Source organism: Acinonyx jubatus, chromosome B3 (genome assembly GCF_027475565.1).
Source record: "Acinonyx jubatus isolate Ajub_Pintada_27869175 chromosome B3, VMU_Ajub_asm_v1.0, whole genome shotgun sequence".
NCBI classification, from domain to species: Eukaryota; Metazoa; Chordata; class Mammalia; order Carnivora; family Felidae; genus Acinonyx; species Acinonyx jubatus.
Window position 1 is genome coordinate 37,449,891 of NC_069386.1, and position 17,239 is coordinate 37,467,129.

At 50.7% G+C, this 17,239-nt stretch overlaps 1 protein-coding gene across 6 annotated transcripts in view; it reads right to left on the minus strand.

Moving 5' to 3' along the window:
* The window catches only part of SMAD3 (SMAD family member 3), a 120,075-nt gene that overhangs the window by 25,739 nt on the left and 77,097 nt on the right, over positions 1-17,239 (minus strand). For 4 of the 6 annotated variants that reach the window (XR_003423143.2, XM_027067598.2, XM_053223833.1 and 1 more), the window contains exons 2-3: positions 869-1,062; positions 561-692 (exon numbers count right to left, since the gene is read on the minus strand). Coding sequence is in view for 5 of the 6 variants with exons in the window: in XM_027067598.2 (XP_026923399.1) it covers positions 561-692; positions 869-1,062 (326 nt within the window). In the remaining variant the exon portion in view is untranslated. The other 2 variants (XM_015078364.3, XM_053223834.1) reach the window with 2 other exon arrangements.

Genomic DNA, 17,239 nt, shown 5'->3' on the forward strand with positions numbered 1-17,239 from the left:
CTGCGTGCTGGTGATTCACACATTATTTGCATGTAAATGAAGGGCTTCTAAAAACATCTGCACTCTGACAGCTGAGCCGGCTTCTCCCCCGTGCAGTCGGTCAAAACTCCCGCTTGGGCCTCAGCCCCCACCCAGGCTGAAACCCCCACCAGGCTTACTTACTGAAGGGCCATTCTCCGGCTGCCCGGCCCTCGGCTCCCCCACTGCTCTGCAGGCCCCCAGCCCGTCGGGGATCCTGCCCAAACTCCAGCCCCGGCCGCGAGGGCGGTGAGAGAAACACAGCATTGCTATTTCCGCTTCCAAAATAAATGACGGCACCGAGGCCGGGCGGAAGGGTCACGCCGCCGCTCCTCCGTGCCAAGAAAAGCATCATTACTGAGCGGGGAGCCAAGGCCACGGGTCCTCTCCCAACGGGTGTGCGGTTCTGAGTCAGGGGCCCTCGGGCCAGCGCCGTGTGCGGAGGGGGGACAGGGCGGCCCAGGACAGCCAAGAGAGCTGCAGGGCGACTGGCGTGAGGACTGCTGGCGCCCCTGCGTGCCCCTGCGCACCCCTGTGCCTACCTGGAATATTGCTCTGGGGCTCGATGCCCGCGGGGAAGTTAGTGTTCTCGGGGATGGAATGGCTGTAGTCGTCCAGCGGGGGGAACTCGGCCGGGATCTCTGTGTGGCGTGGCACCAGCACAGGAGGTAGAACTGTCCAGAAGAGCAGAGGCAGATTGGCGTCAAGGCCAGGGTGGCACCAAAGCCCTCCAAGTGCCACACCCTCCTCACCCCCCACCTGGACAGGGAAAGGGGAGACGAGGCGGGGAGGGGATGGAGAGGACACGCAGGTCGCTGCAGACCCAGGGAGAGGGTGAGGCGGTGCCTACCTGGGGTCTCTACCCTCTGATAGTGGTAGGGATTCACGCAGACCTCGTCCTTCTTCATGTTGAAGGCGAACTCGCATAGCTCCATGGCCCGCAGCTCGTGGTGGCTGTGGAGGTCAGGCCATCGCCACAGGCGGCAGTAGATGACATGGGGGAGCCCCTTCCGATGGGACACCTGCAGTCGGCCATCCAGGGACCTGCCGGGATGGGGAAAGGTGAAGAGCAACAGTGAAGTGGATTGGGCGTGCCTTCTCCCAGAGTTCGAGATTGGTCTGCAGAGCCTCAGGGCTCTCTCCTCTGCCCTCATCTCTCTGAGCCTCATGGGCCAGAGATCAGAGAGTCTCTGTCAGGGCTGGCAGCAATCCCAGGAGGGAAACACAGACATCCACCAAGGAAGGCCAGAGGCCTCCCTGGCTTGGCGGGGGGCACCTTGACTACACCAGGCCCCGGGATGAGTCCTCCAGCCCTCAACCCCCCATGTGAAGGGAATGGCACTTGCAAAGGCCCACGGGCCAGACCGAGGTGTGCAGACGGGGCCAGGGCTGAGCAAGATCACTGGGGCTCTTTAGGTCCATGCGTGCATGAGCCACAGGGATGCTGTTAAGTGACCAAGTTAGGCCACGGCTAACCCCTCCCAACACTCACACAGCAAATCCCCCACATGTCAGAAAGCAAGAAGAGTCCCTCTCCCTTTTAGCTGGCATTTGTGATGGGGCAGGGAGGGAGAGAGAGAAATTAAAGGGAATTTTAAGTTGCAAGACTCTAAACTGCCAACTTCTCGGGAATCGCTTTCAGTTTGAGGGCCGTTGGGAGGTGTCACCTGGGTGTCACCGTCCATAGTGCTCTCCTAGTTCAGAGCCCAGGCCTGAGCGGTGGTGCATACGCTCAGCAGGAACGGAGCCTGCAGCCCCACACCGGGCCCAGTCCTGCAACTGTCCCCAGCCTGGCCGGGCCAAACACCACTAACAACAGCACCCTGTCCCAGCTCAAACAAGGTTTTCTGTGGTGACCTGGCCTCGGAGCAGCTGTGACCTGGTGCCCCCACCTCTCAGGCCAGGCCAAAGTGTGGACCCTGGACAAGTAGCACGGGTCCACGGAAGTTTGTTAAAAAGGAAGAATCTCAGAGGCTTCCCCAACCTGCTAAATCCAAATCTTCCTCTTTATAAAACCTCCAGGTGATCTGTATGACGAGAAAGGTGGAGCAAGGCGACAGGACAGCACAGCTGGGAGCCCAGGAATGCACTGTCAGACAAGGGTGAGGTGGGGAGGTAGAAGGCTCCTGAAGGTGACCTCTGGTAGCAGGCAGGCGAGGCGATCCCATTCACACCATCCTTTATCTAACAAATATTTTTATGAGCTCCTACTATTGTGTGGCGCTAGAGACACGGCGGTGAGGGATAAGAGGTCACCGTGAAACAGACCACAGAGTGCTCCCTGCTCCTGTGGAGCTTCCAGTCCAATGGACAAGACCAGTATTAATCAAATAATCATACACAGCTACAATGACAAACTATGTGAGTGTTCTGAAGGAAAAGCACAGGGAACTACAAGAGTATGTGACCCTGGGACCTTGCTTTGCTGAAGGGCTGGAGGGGGCATTTCTGAGGAGGTGATGGTTGGCCTGAAAGTCTAAAGGACAAGGAAGAACTAACTGGGCAAAGGGACATGGGAGGAGGGCATTCCAAATAGGGGGATGAACGTGTGCGAAGGCCCTGAAAAGGGTGGAAAATATGGTAAAGGGAGGGAACAGGAGAAGGGCCAGAGCGACTGGGGAGGACAGAGGGAGAGGACTGGGCATAAGATGAGGCAGGGGAGCAGGCAGGCTAACTCTGCAGGGCCTTGGGAGCAATGACAAAAGGTTCTGCCTTTTTCCTAAAAGCCGTAGCAAGTCCCTGAGATGTTTAAGCTGAGTGTGCGTGCATGAAATCCTGGCAGCGTGGACAAGATTAGGGGCCATGGGGGTGGAGAGTGAGTGGGGGGAGACGGGTGCATGTGAATAAAGAGGTACACAACAGAGGACTACTCTCCCTACAAGAAGGCCCATGCTAGGACCTCACTGGTCAGTGGGTATGACTTTTCTTAATAGCTGGGGGTGGGGGGCAGTAGAGAATCATTTGCAAGCTCTCCCTCCCCCCGCTCCAGGGCCGAGGGCACCCATCTGCCTGAATAAACAATTTACGGGCACTCCGTGAGGGAAGGCCTAGCCAGATGCAACCAGAAGCACCAACCGAAGAGAAAGAAACAGGAATCCAATCAAACTCTCTAAGCCACTGGCCTGGGAACGGGGAAGGGACAAAGGTCAGCACAAGCCTTGGTCACAGGGACTGACGGGGAGCTGCTGACGAAGGGCATCTCAAAGGATGTAATTACCTCCCTCCCATGGGGCCCTGGACCAAGGAACCCCTCCAGCCAAAAACCGGTAATTACCAGGCAGAACAAGAGAGAACAGCCTGGACTCGCCCCCGAGGTAGAGAAGGAACACTACCGGATATGGAGTCATGTGGCCTGGGGTCAAGATGGGGTTCCCCTCTCCCAGCTGGGAGACAACACTGGGCAAGTCATGAGGTCTCTGGGACCCTCAGCTACTTCATCTGTAAAATGCAAACATTCCCCCCACCCACTACCCACAGCTCAGTCTCCACTGGAGGTCAGTGAGCATTATTATTCCACATTACAGCAGCCCTAGATAAACGGGGTGAGTTCGAGGGCTGGGGCGGGGGGGGGGGGGGGGAGAGAAAGGGAGAGTGGGAAGTGATGAGAGGAGACAGAGTTATTCAGCTGCTCCCATTCTCTAGCAAAGCCAATTAAGTGCCCGCAGGTGAGGAAAGTGGCCACATTCACTCTTCAGTGTTTGACAAAAGCCCCAGCTAAGAGCCAGCTGGACACGGTAGCAGCCTCTTCAGGGGGAGGCCCTGGAGAAAGGCTCAGGTGGGCAGTGAGGGAGGACTGGGGCTATGGAGGGAGCCCCTCCCCTTCCCACCTGGTTGATCCAAGGGGGTGACCCTCTGGTTTTAAAAATAATAATACAGGGTAAGAGCAGGGGCAGTGGAGGACAACACAAGAGAAAGGTCTCAGCTTCCATGCAGCCGACAGCCCAGGACAGTGAGCATAAGGCCAAGTTCCTGACAACTCTGTACCCCAGTTTGAGCCTTTAGGAAGGGGAGGTAGAGGGGACAGGATGCTCTGAGCACTCCTGATGAGGCAAGACCCTCACACACAGCCCTAACATCTGAAACCCCCAGAACCAGGACACCTCACTCGACAGAAACTGGAGTAGACCCAGGAACTCACACCTGCTCAGGGGCCTGCAAGGGGTGAAAGGGCGTTGAGTAGGTAGAAATGGGACTGCCTTGTAAACGTGCAACTCTGACACAATACGGGTCACTAGGGCCAAGGTCGGGGTGTGGGGCAGGTTGCGATATGGTCTCTATAGGTTTTTTGCAGTTGAGGGATGGGAAGGAGCATCGAGGAGGACGACAGGTTTATTGCATCTGTAGGTCGAAAACTTCAGTTTGCCAATTCCACATCTGATGCTGTCTGCATTTCATGGGCTGTTTTCTCTTGAGGATACAATGCTTGGCTATCTCCCTGAAGAATTCTGGCATAGGAGGCTCCAGGCAAAGAAGAAGGAAGGGGGGGGAAAAGAAGAAAGAGGGCAAAGGGGAGGGGCTACGGGGGTAGGCAGAAGAGGCTGGTAGAGGGAAGGAAGAGAGGACAAAGGGAGGGGTGAGGAATGGATGGTCAGGGGGAGGGAGGGAGGAGGCAGGGAGAGGGTAAGAAATGTCTTTCCATTAAATACAACAACCTGAAAGGATGCATCTATCTCTGTTGTGCCCAAGATAACAAGAAGAGTGTAGACATGGAAACGTGGCCATATGGGAACAGACGTCAGAGTGGAGTGAGCTGAAACCAAGCACCTGTCAGAGGAAGCCAACAAAAGTGATTCCATTCGTGCCTCAGAACCTGGGAAAGACTCAGGAATTGGAGGCACCATACACTTCTCAAGAGAAGGATCCAACAGGAGGATGGGTTTAAAGTCTATGGAAAAGGCAGCCAGATCAGCTCTCCACCCTGAGCCCCTGCAAACAGGACCCCCCCCCCCCCGCCCCAAACCAGCGAGAGACAGGTTTACTCTGCAGAAAATGAACCAGAGAGCAGGGCTCTGGATGGGGCCACCAGGGCACAGCTAAGGGTGAAGGTCAGACGAGGGCTGGAAACAGGATGTCGTGACTGATGTTTTGCTCACTCGGCACCCAGGACTGTGACGGGCAGGCCCGTGCCCCCGACCCCCACCTGTGGAGAAATTAAACAGCTCAGCCCTTAAGACATGCAATACTGACATTTGGGGAACCCTCAACAAAACAGCCCGGTTCCTGCCAGCTCACCATATATATAGGGGAGCTTACCTGCCAACACATAACAGAGCATTCAATCTGCTTTCTACCGCTTCACTCTTAAACATGAATGCACAGCCAGAACCCTCAGCCATTTAGAGAACACCTCTAACACAAGGCACAGAGACAGAAATGAGGGGGCGGGGGGGGGGGTGAGGAGGAAGTCTCAGACAATACAGGGAGCAGAAAAACCTTCAAACAAAATGAAACAAAAACTACTCTCAGGAAGAGAAAATATTACAATCCTAAAACAGGAACATTTACAAACTATGAAAAAAACTTTTGGAAATAAAAATTAATGGGAGTTAAAAATTGAGGAAAGACTTCTTGAAGTTTTCAACTGTATACACGAACTATTTATCAATGAGTTTTTAAAAATCAAGGGAAGCCCAGTAACCAAGTCAGTGTGGTAATGGCAAACGACTGATAAACACGTCAATGGAGCCTAACAGAGTCCAGAAATGGTTACGTATATATGGGCAGCTGATTTTCAACAAAGGTCCAAAGACCATTTAGTGGACAGAGGACCGTCTGTTCGACAAATGGTGCTGGAACAATGGGATGTCCATATGGGAGACAAATGAACTTCAACCTACAGCTTGCACCCTGTGCAAAAATTAATTGAAATGGGTCCTGAGATAAAGCCTGAAACCACAACTTTCAGGAGAATACACAAGGAATATATGAGGAATCTCTGTGACCTTGGGGTAGACACACATTGCTTAGATACCACATCAGAAGCACATCCCACTAAAAAAGAAAGTTGACAAGTTGGACTTCATCATAACGTAAGCTCCTGGTCTTTGAATGGCATTGTTTGGAGAATAAAAAACCCTAAGTTAGGGGAAAATATTTGCAAAGCCTACATCTGATAAAGGGCCTGTTTCCAGAATAAAGAACTCTGAAAATTCAATATTGAGAAAACAAACAAGGGTGCCTGGGTGGCTCAATGGGTTGAGCATCTGACTTCAGCTTGGGTCATGATCTCACAGTTTGTGAGTTCGAGCCCCGTGTCAGGCTCTGTGCAGACAGCTCAGAGCCTGGATCCTGCTTCAGATTCTGTGTCTCCCTCTCTACCCCTCCCCTGCTCATGCTATGTCTCTCTCTCTCTCAAAAATGAATAAATGTTAAAAAAAAAATTCAGAAAAAGAAAAACAACCCAACTGTAAAAAACAAAACAAAAACCAAAAACCAACAACAGGTAAATGATTTGAACAGACCCTCCACAAAAAGGTATAAAGATGGTCAATGAGCACATGAAATGATACCCGACATCACCCGTCATTAGAGAAGGGCAAATTTAAACCATGGTGAGACACCACTTCGTAATTGTTCGAATGGCTACAATTAAAGACCATGCCACATGCTGGTGAAAGCATGGAGAGACTAAAACTTCAGATGTTGTTGGGTGGGCATGTAAAATGGTGTAACTACTTTGGAAAACAGTTTGTAAGTGTCTTAAAAAGTCCAAAACATAAGCCTATCATATGATCCACCCATTCCACTAAGTGCTTCCCCAAAAGAAGTGAAAACATCTGTCCACTGGATGACCTGTGTACAAATGTCCACAGCAGCTTCGCCAGCAATAGCCCCAAACTGAAAACTACCCAACATTTATCATCAACAGGTGAATGGATAAACTGGGACGTATCCACACAAAGCAACACCACCCACCACTTCATGAAAACGAACGGACTGTTGATACACGCAACAACGCGGATGAATTTAAAAACGCTCATGCCCAGTGAAAGAAGCCAGATGTGATTCTGTTTATGTCAAATTACAGAGTAACTTAAAGGAAAAATGCAAACTTCTCCAGAGTGACAGAAAGCAGACCAGTGGTTGCCTGGGGTTGGGGTGAAGGGATGGGAGTGGGGGCTTATTAGGGGTTAAAGGCTATGTTGACTATCCCCATAGCAGGGCTGGTTTCACAGGTATACACAGATGTCAACATTTATCAAATTGTACACTTTAGGATATGTGCAGTTTGTTGTAGGTTACCCATTATTAAAAAAAATAATAAAAGGCAAGAGCTTTGGGGCTTTGGACTTGGATAAACCTGGATTCAAAGACTGGCCGTGCTCGATAACCGTATCAACTTAACCAAATTGCTTAAGGTCTCGGTCTTAATTTTTTTTATCATCTGAAATGTAAGCCCCTCCATTCAATTGCTGGAAAGACTAAGTGCTACTTGGTGCAGAAAGCCTTCAGCCTGGAGTCAGAACACAGTAACCAGCAGCCATCTACGGTCATTATTGTTTCTAGTAAGGCAAAAGTAAGGTACATGGTAGGGAACTCAAAAACACCAGCCCCCTCCCCTGCTCTGACAAGTGGGTGCACAGCCTGGCTGTCCCCGGACAGGCTTCAGTTGGCCTGGTGCTTCTCATTTCCTCAAGGCTTCTGTGCTCTGACTCTCCGCACAGCCTGTGCACCGTGCTGTGCGGGTTATAAGGCAAGGCTCGTAGTGACTGTATATCGGTGTGTCTGAGATGTAAGGTTCCTCTCCTGGGAGCACACAGCAGTCTGCATCGGGCTTCTGTGAAAGACCAGCAATCCTGGCTGCCAGGCTGGGCCCTGATGGCAGGGAGACCGTCCCTGTCTCCAGCTCACGAGCACGTGACCACCAGTCTGGCTTGGCAGTATTTTCCAGAAGTCATCTGGCCCATGCCCCTGTTTCTGGGCCATACGACTCCCAAACGTACAACGGGGAGGGCATCTCGTTCACTTCTCCGTAGGCATCTGTAGCTACTCCTCTTGGTTCGGGGTCTGGGCCGCCCAGAGCCAGCCCTGGCAGGATTTCTCCTCTCTCCCTCTGTCCCACTCAAAATCCTCACCAATGTTTACCAGAGTCATAAGAGTGAACTGGGAGTTTCAGCTGCTGGATCTAATTTAGCTGATGTGTCCAGCACACACCCTCCCAAGCTTACAGGGCAGCGGGCCCATGTTAAGTAAATCCAATAAATAGGTCTTAATTCTGAGCTGATGTTACCACGAACATGCTCCGCTGCAGGAGAAGATCTATTTATGACCCGCTCTGTTCCCTGACCCAGCCCTTCCTTGTAGCCCCAAACCACTTACTTGCTGAGGCTAAGAGCACAGTCCCAGGAACTGGCCTTTGGGCCTCCTCCCCGTTTAGGATGGAGATCTCTTCACACACCCAGTGGCTTCCTGATGAGAGACCTCCACGTCTTTCTCCAGCAACCCTTTCCAGCTCGTCTGACAGAGGTTTTAATCCTTAAATATATTCTTCACCAGCCGAACTATTTCCTGTGGCAGGAAATTAGGTTTCCTCCCATTGGCTCCAAGTGGGACCCGTGAAATATCCCAAAATGGTGGTGGGAGCCATAGCCAAGGATGTGGTCATGCCAGAGCCCAGAGCCGACGGTAAGGTAGAGACGGCCAGAGCATTCCCGGGGGACAGGGTGGGGCCGGGCCCACCTCCTGCCACATGCCGTTCACATCCCCTGTTGCCAGTGATCTGCTACCCATAGCCATCTGGGGACAGCATGAAACATCAGAGGATTTGGACATGGGGGTCCAGGAGAAGACTGGGAACACAGCACACAGGTTCCAGAAGCACACCAAGATCTATTCAGCATCAACCATGTGCCAGGCACACTGCTATTATGTGAGAATGCAAAAATGGCAACGCGCCAGTATACCCCGCCTTCACCAAGCTCAGAGAACTTACGGGGCTTGCCTCAAGTCATAGAACTGCCAGGATTCAAACCCAGGCCGGTGCTGAGAACCAGAGGAGAGGGAGGGTAAACAGTGCCTTTTCTGCTGTCCCACACCGCATGCCAATCAGGGAAACTGACCTCTTACCACTCAGCAGATACTGACTGAACATGACCACATGTGTCACATTTCCAGGCATGAGCCAAAGAAGTGAACAGAAAGCAAATTCACTGACATCATCCTATTCCAGTTGAAACCAATTTTATTTAATATGCACAATACTAACCTTTCTAGCTTCTTTCAGAGACAACTTTTCTTTTTGGACTTGCCCATTAAGTAGTAATAACAACAATAGTGACAGAAGTTATTACTACTACTATTTGCCAGGCACCGTGCTGGTCCCTCGATGACCACTGCAGACTGAACTAGTCACCTTGCCTGTATCCCTGCCCTTTGCTGGATGGCTCTGCCGCTCCTCCTAACCGTGGGCGTAGTGTATTTCCTCAGCCCTTGACCTCGGGCCAGGCTATGGACCAGCTTTGGCACACAGAACAGGAGCAAAGGAGATCAAAGCCATCACGTGATTCTGCTGGTCTCTTCTCACACCTCACCTCAAGCAGAGCTCCCCCTCCACCTGGGCCCAGGACCTAACACAGGGGGAACAGACAGAACCAGACCTGCACAAGGCACCAAGCCCATGCGAGGAACAGAAGCATGAGTCCGCACAAACAATGGTTGGTTTAAGCTCCTGAACTTTTGGAGCATTTGTTACTCAACGCTAGCTGACTGAGATAAACTTGCAGGTATCATTATCATCACATCCTGATGGAGAGAGAGAGAGTGCTTGCAAGCTTTCCCAACTTTGCCTAGGCCCAAGGTGTGACACTTCTTTTCTTGACTCTAAATGGGGCATAAGGACCATTTCCTGACCTTGAATACGACACCAAGAGAAGAGGTGACCATTTCAGAAGGATTGGTTTTGTTTATGGAGAACCACCTACCTACAGACTTTTAGAATCCATTTGCATTACATGTGGACTTACTCCAATTACTAAACCAAATGTTAACTTTTTGAAGTGACTCAACTAGCACAGTAACCCCTAAAACCAAACCTTTGGTATCCCTTTCAACTCAATTTATTCTGTACTTTTACATTGTTCCCCTAATATTTGCTATGTCTTAGTGTAAGAAAAAGGGCTTATTTCCCATCTTGGGGTTGCTAGTTATACCACAAACCTACACCCATGCCCATTACTCCCCTGAACATGGGTGCTGCAGCTGAACGTTTGAGGCATTCCCCTCCCGCCCCAGTGGGATGAGGCCTCCCCTACCTCCTTCTGACAACAATCAAGCCATGTGTCTACTCACCTGCAATAAAATATTTTTTTTTAAGTTTACTTACTTATTTTGAGACAGAGTGAGAGGGAAAGAAAGAGGGAGAGAAAGAGGGGGAGAGGCAGAGAGAGAGGGAGAGAGAGAATCCCAACTTGGGGCATTATCTCACAAACCGTGAGATCGTGACCTGAGCCAAAATCAAGAGTCGGATGCTCAAGTGACTGAGCCACCCAGGGGCCCCTATACTATACTCTCCTTGAGCTTTGCATTATATGTGGGTTTTCTTTTTTTGTTTTGTTTTTCTGGTGCAAAATAAAAGCAAGGTTTGAGCGACTTCAAGTTTGGGTTATATGCTCACTCAGCAGACCGCCTAAGAAACAGACCATTTACCTCAGAAGGCAGAAAAGAATTGTGGAGACTTTAAAAGTCCCCTTTCATTGGTTCCACTTGGCCTGAGAGCTCTCCCTCTCTGCTGCTTCTCAGCACGCAACCATCAGAACATGCCCTTCCTTCTTCCGTGCCACGGACAACCCAGGACAATGATCTGACAGAGTAGCAAGTGAGAAAGCCCAGAAGACACTCCTGCTGAGAGGGTTATCTGATTTGGGGGTTCACCCAGGATCCATTCCCTTTGGTAAACATAGCTAACACCAAAGCATCCTTTGTTCTGGGCAGAACTTCGGCCGGGGGTTTTGTGCGGAGACTCCTGGCTGCGGGTGACAAACCACAGAGCCCTAACACTCAGGGAACAAAGCGTCCTGGTCAGCTGAAGTTCTGGCTAAGTCGATGTCTGCCTGAAAACCCACTGTGGAGAACTACACATAGCTGGGACCTGAGGAGCCTTGAGAGGGTCTTGTCTATTCCCTTCCTCTCATGGCTGAGGAAACACAATGATGGATTAAGCACCTGCAGGTCACCCAGCAAATGAACACAGAGTGAGCAGATGGCTTCCCAACCTTCATTTCACCGGAGCCAGCCTCCCCACTGATGAAGTCTGTAATGTGTAGGAGTCCACTTTCCCACCCTGGGAAGTCGAGTACAATCAAACGCCACTCTTTCCTTGTTGCAACTGCATCTTAAGCGGCCTGAAGGTCTCACTCTTCAGGACTGATGTCCAAAAGCAGGACAGCACAACTGATGACTCTGGTGAAGGGAGAATACCGTACTTCCTGTCCTACCACGACAGCTTTCTGAGGCTTGACATTATATTGACACAAAAAGTGACAAACAAACCAAAAATTGAGCCATACATGGAATATACTATTCCCAGACACTTGCAGAGTTTTCTTTGGTGGTTGGAGTTTAAATAAAAAACATTCCCAACACCAGCCTGTTGTCGTCACTTGGTGCCGTAAAGAAGGACCCCGGCTAGACGAAGGCTGTGGTAGGGTAGGTTCTGGATAACTGAGGTTTCGTTATGAGCTCTGCCACAGGGACCACATGCTCTCACCCAGTTTCAGAAGCGTTCTCGGTAGGTTCTGAAAGTAGAAGCATGTTTTTTAATGATCCAGGTTAGACTGGCGTATGAGGAGTTCAAACCAGGATTTCACAACCCTTGACACCAGTCACTGAACCACTTCCACCAAGAACAACTCAATTTCCATCTGAACTTGCAAATGGATAATATCCGATGCCTCGGGCTGGCAAATCCAGTGAACACCCAATAAAATGCCAGGCCAAAGCCCCCAGTGCTTTGCCCCAGAGCAGAGGCTACCCTTGTCTCCACTTCTCTGCACTGTATCTAGGGCTCCCCTCTCCCTGCCAGTCTTCCAAGGCAGTCTGCTCAGGTCTGTGAGGAGTACCCCTTGCAGATGAGTCCTCCGTGTGGGCCCCAGAGGTTCAAAGAGCACCCTCGGCAGACTCTCAGAGGAGGAACACCTCGCCTGCCCTCTGTGAGGGGCCAGACCCTATGGGAAACACATGGAGATCATCAGGACCTCAGGGCTTCCTTCCTCCCCAGGGGCCAAGGGTGGGCACAGAATGTGCACTTCCTGGGAAAAACAGAAGGCTGATTTATGGAAAGAGCTCAGCTTAATTATGATCATCTGTAAAGCACACGTACACCAAGACCTTTTCAACATGCGGCTGGAAGGCGAGCCCTACTGTTTATCAACCTCAGCTCTCCCGACGTTTGGGGCCAGATGATTCGTTGGGGGTGGGGGGGGTGGGAACTATTATGTGTACTGTAGCATGTTTAGCAGCATTCCTGGTCTCTACCCACTAGATGCCGCTCCCAGCCCCAGTTGTGATAACCAAAAGTGTCCCCACATATTGCTCAATGTCCCCCTGGGGGCGAATTCACTCTTCTGGGTCCCTTGAGAACTTGTGGGTTACAGAAATGCTCTGGCATTGGTTGGGGTGGGGGACAGAAACAATTCACAGCTCAGAGCAGGTGTCTACCTGGCACTTCTCCCTCCTGTGTGGTGGGTATCCTCTCACTTTACAGGTAAAAGGTTCATGGGATGTTGGGGGATATGCCTAAAGTTACCTAGAGAGGCAAGCAGCAATGCCTGGCATTGAATCTGGCTGTTACACCCCAAACCCAGCTCCTATGATCTCAAAACACAATGTGCACCCTGTTAGAATGATCAGATTCTCCGTGGGCTCTGATGAGACAGCTGTCCTTGTTCCCTCTCTTCCTCCACACAAAGAAAGTAGTTAAGTCTTAGGGGAGGAGGAGGTTTCTTTGGAAATCTATTTAACACCCTTCGTTTTCGAAAGCTTTTTTTTTCTCCAAGCACCAGCTTGACGGGGTAGGGGTGCTTTTTCTTGGGGATCAGCAGGATCCCAGAGACTTTAGGTCACAATTGGAAGAGGCTAGAGATCTGGGTTGGTCTCTGGTTACTGGAAGAAGGGAAAAGAGTAGTTCCCAGGATTCACAGAACTTTCTGGATCACCATTTCACCCTGCCAGTTAACATTCACTCCGAGTGGAATTAAGCCTGAAGATCATTTGTTTGTTTTTAAAGAGATCACTCACAGACCTTTCCGGACACTCACAGCCCTTGGAAATGTTCCGATGGGCTTAAGGCAAAAAGCCCATTTCAGCCCAACTTTTGTTACAACCCCCACCCCCAAAGCTCACCTCATGAAATACAGGGAACTTGAAACAGAATCATAAATCCAGGTGTGTTTAGATACCTCTTCCTAATCTCTTGGGTGCTTCGGGCCTTGGGCCCTCCTACAGCCCTGTCCTACAGCAGGGCTGTTAACATGACCAACACTTGTAGGCTCTGTTCCCAAATTGCTTTTGGGAAACGGATGGATTTGTATTTCAATTCAGGAAAAGACAAAATAAAAATAAAATGCCAATCTCTATCTACAGGACAGAAACAACCAGAACAGAAAGGATTCCTTGTCTCTAGGATAATGTGATGTTCCAGGTGGGGAAACAAAAATGACCAGTTAGGGAAAGAAAGATCTTTACTAGCCTCCAAAATCTAACTTTGGGGGAAAAGGCAAAAAGAAAAGAAAAAGACTATTAGATAATTACCTTGGCTTAGACCCTTGTCTCTGCAAAGGGTACGATGTGGGGGAGGCGGGTAAGAGGGAGTAGGATGGGGGCAGGAGGGGGGGTGCTCAAGTACAGATCTTGACCTTCCACTAATAAATGCCTTAAGACTGAGAAATATCTTTGCTCCTTAAAAAATAAAAAGGGCAGGGCACCAGAAAGTCACCTCCCCTGACAACTGCTATTTCCCCTGTCTTATCTGCCAGTGAACTTCAATATTAGCTCACTTCACTAAACAAACAATTCTTATTACAGGACTCTTAGTCATTCTGTTTTTCACTTTCTTCCACAAAGCAGAAACCATTAAGGTCTGAGTATCCTCTCCGGGCCGTCTTTTCCCAGACCCAGTTCCCAGCCTCCCACCTCCTGCCCCATCAGGTTTGCATGAATAGAGCCCCGTGAATCACTTCCTGTGGGCAGACTGCACGTTTAGGGGTGGGATTGTCTTTCTTCTTTCATTTTTCTTCTTTTTTTTTGAGAAGATTCTCACAGACATTTGGGGTTAAACAAGTGGAACCAGGTGATGGTGATAATAACCGGCTGCCTCATTCTATCAAAACACATCAAAGTTTCCAAAGACTTCTAGAAAACATCGGGCTGGTGTTCGTGTCTAGGGCATTTGCGGGGGGGGGGGGGGGGGGGGCGGGCAGAGGTGAAGAGGGCAAGTAAGGAGGTTTTGTGTTAATTGCACGGTTTTGACTTCCTTAATTATGAGTCACTGGCCAGGGAGATAAAACAATGTCACTAATGTTGGAGAACATGTGAAGGGTAAACAGGGCAATGCGGGGGACATTCCATGGGAGAGGCAGTGCTGGCTCCAACTCCAATGTTACATTTCCTAGCAAGATACCATACAATACGGGCTCGAAAAGGAACTTCCCCGTGTTTCAGTCTTAACCACATTTATAACTCTTGCCCTGTTGGGAGCTGGAAGGGAGGGAGGGGTGGAAAATGATCACAGGTCTAGAAAAAGTCAGTTTAAGGACCATGAAGTTAAATGGCTACCTCTGTACATAGAAAATACAGCATTTGCAGGCCACCAATCTCTGACCTTCCACAAACTCTCTCCTCCTATCTGGACCAAAGCTTTACCAGCTCACGGAAGCACTTTGCATCTAACCTGTAACAAAGAATGGGTGTCTGTATGTTCTGGGCATCCCGATCTTGAGGACAGATAATCAACCAATTAGCATTCCTTTCTGTCTAAGGGGACAGACTTCCTATTGTACCTTAACAAAAGGTTCAGGTTCATTGGGGGCAATTTCACCTAAGGCAGCAAAGAACCCCTATGGGCGGGAAGATAAGAATTCCAAGCCAACAAGGAAGGACTTTAGAGAGCCAGGCAAGCACTTAAAATGCCAGAGTGGCAAAAGCCTGCCACTGACTGGCTCTTGGCTGAAAGCTGCATCTCAAGGCAGGAGCACAGAAAGACTTCCAGGTGACGAAGTCCTGGGCATTTACCGCTCTCTCCATGATCAGCCCACCCAGTCCCAGCCAAGATTCGCACTGGGACCCACCCACTCACCCCCTCGTCAGACCCCCAGTTCGCAGACAGCAGACAGATGTGTCAAGGCCTGATCTATAGGCCCAGAAATTCAGTGCTTAACCCGCCCAAGCAGCAGAGGTAACATGCTGCAGCCACAGCATCTGAACACGGGGCTTCTGTGTCCCGGAGCCAGAGATCTGCAGCCAGTGGCAGCATGCCAATAAGACACGTGGGTCCAGAGACTCTCTTCAGCCCTCTGACAGGCCTCACTATGCCTCTAAATCAAAACTCATCCCATTCTGTGGCTCCTCCTGCAGAATGCCCTCTATGGGTCCTCCTTCCTCAAAGTCTCAATCTCTATTGTCCCATACTCACCTACCTCAGCACTTAACACCCAGGGCCTGGTGCGGTTAAATAACTTCCATGCGTTTCTGGCTTCTCTTCCCAATGAAGACAGGAGCCCCTCGAGGGCAAGGAGACCCAACTTAGCTTTCCCGGTACCCCGGATGGAGCACTGGCTTACATGTTACATTTGCTCACAAGCAGGTCATGATAATGGAATTATTCCTCTGGGCATCAACCATCAGAAGATGTAGGAAACAAAAACCTCGGCTGCACCCCAGCCTTATGAACCCAATCAAGGCATCAAGCCCCGTAGCAGAGGGATCCACAGCCTCACATTACTGCCAGACACCTAGTATCAGAAACATTCTGTAAACCAGCAGCTGTTTTTTTTTTTTTTAAGGTTATTTTGAGAGAGTGTGCACACAAGGGTGGGGGGAGGGGCAGAGAGAATGGAAAAGAGAGAGAATCCTAGGCAGGCTCCCCATGGTCAGCACAGAGCCCAAGGCAGGGCTCCAACTTGCAAACCATGAGATCGTGGCCTGAGCAGAACTGACTGAGCCACACAGGCAGCCCCCTGCCAACAGCTGGTCTTGAGAGATGCGGGTCAAAACAGCCCACCTGCGGCGCTGAAGCCCCCAGTGGGGAAGCACGGGAGTTAAAATGCTTTGGAGAAAGGAAGTTCCTCCCACTTCCCCTGCCACACCAGAGACAGAGACAGGCACACGAAGTCATCGGTGGCTAAGACTATGGGCAGTCATTAGTTAGGAGGCCTTACAATAAATCTGCTAAACAAATGTCTGTTGAATGTAAATTGTATCAGCTGTAGAGTCAGCAGAGTTGAAGGCACACAGACCCCCGGGCCGAGTATAGTATGCTGCTATATAAGGATGGGGTCAATCCACCTGCAGTGGCTCGCTGCCTTCTAAGCGCTGACATCCCACATACCTACGGGAGCACACTCGCAGCCGAAAGTAGCTTAAAGGTGGCCACGTTCCTTTACTGCCACTAGGCACGCAGGCCTCGGATGGACCAAAGCTGAATCGTCGATGGAAGCAGAGCAAATATGTGATCAAGATGGAGGACTGCCACCAAAATTCCCTTCTTCTCTACCAGAAACGGGACAACAGCGGAGAGGGTGAGAGAAAACGTCAGGCTTTGACTTTCTGTGAGTGAGAAGGGAAAAAAACAACCCCCCCCTCCCCCCCCCAATGCCAGCAAACCTGCGGCAGTCACAGCTAGGACGTGATCTGAAGGAATTATGTGGATATCAAACAACTTGCTGAGAGAGAAGGTGGCTTCAAATGAGAACGGTGGGGGAGGCTGTGGAACCGCTGACCTCTGAAGCCAGAGGTCGCACAGGGAGTGTGACGGCCCACAGACGTGCTCACACCTGGGGCGGCTTTGGCGGAAATCCGTCCGGACACCGGAGGGCACACAGATGACCTCTCGTACTATCATCCAGGCTCAGGAACCACACGACTGCGGTGTGGAGGGGTAGGAGGTGGGGAGGGCTCTAAAGATAGCCGCCCCCCCGGCTTTTCCCCTACACATGAAGAAACTGGGGCTCAGGAGGGCACAGTATCTACCCAAGGGTCCTTCTGAGCCGACGCTGGTGTGAATCTATGA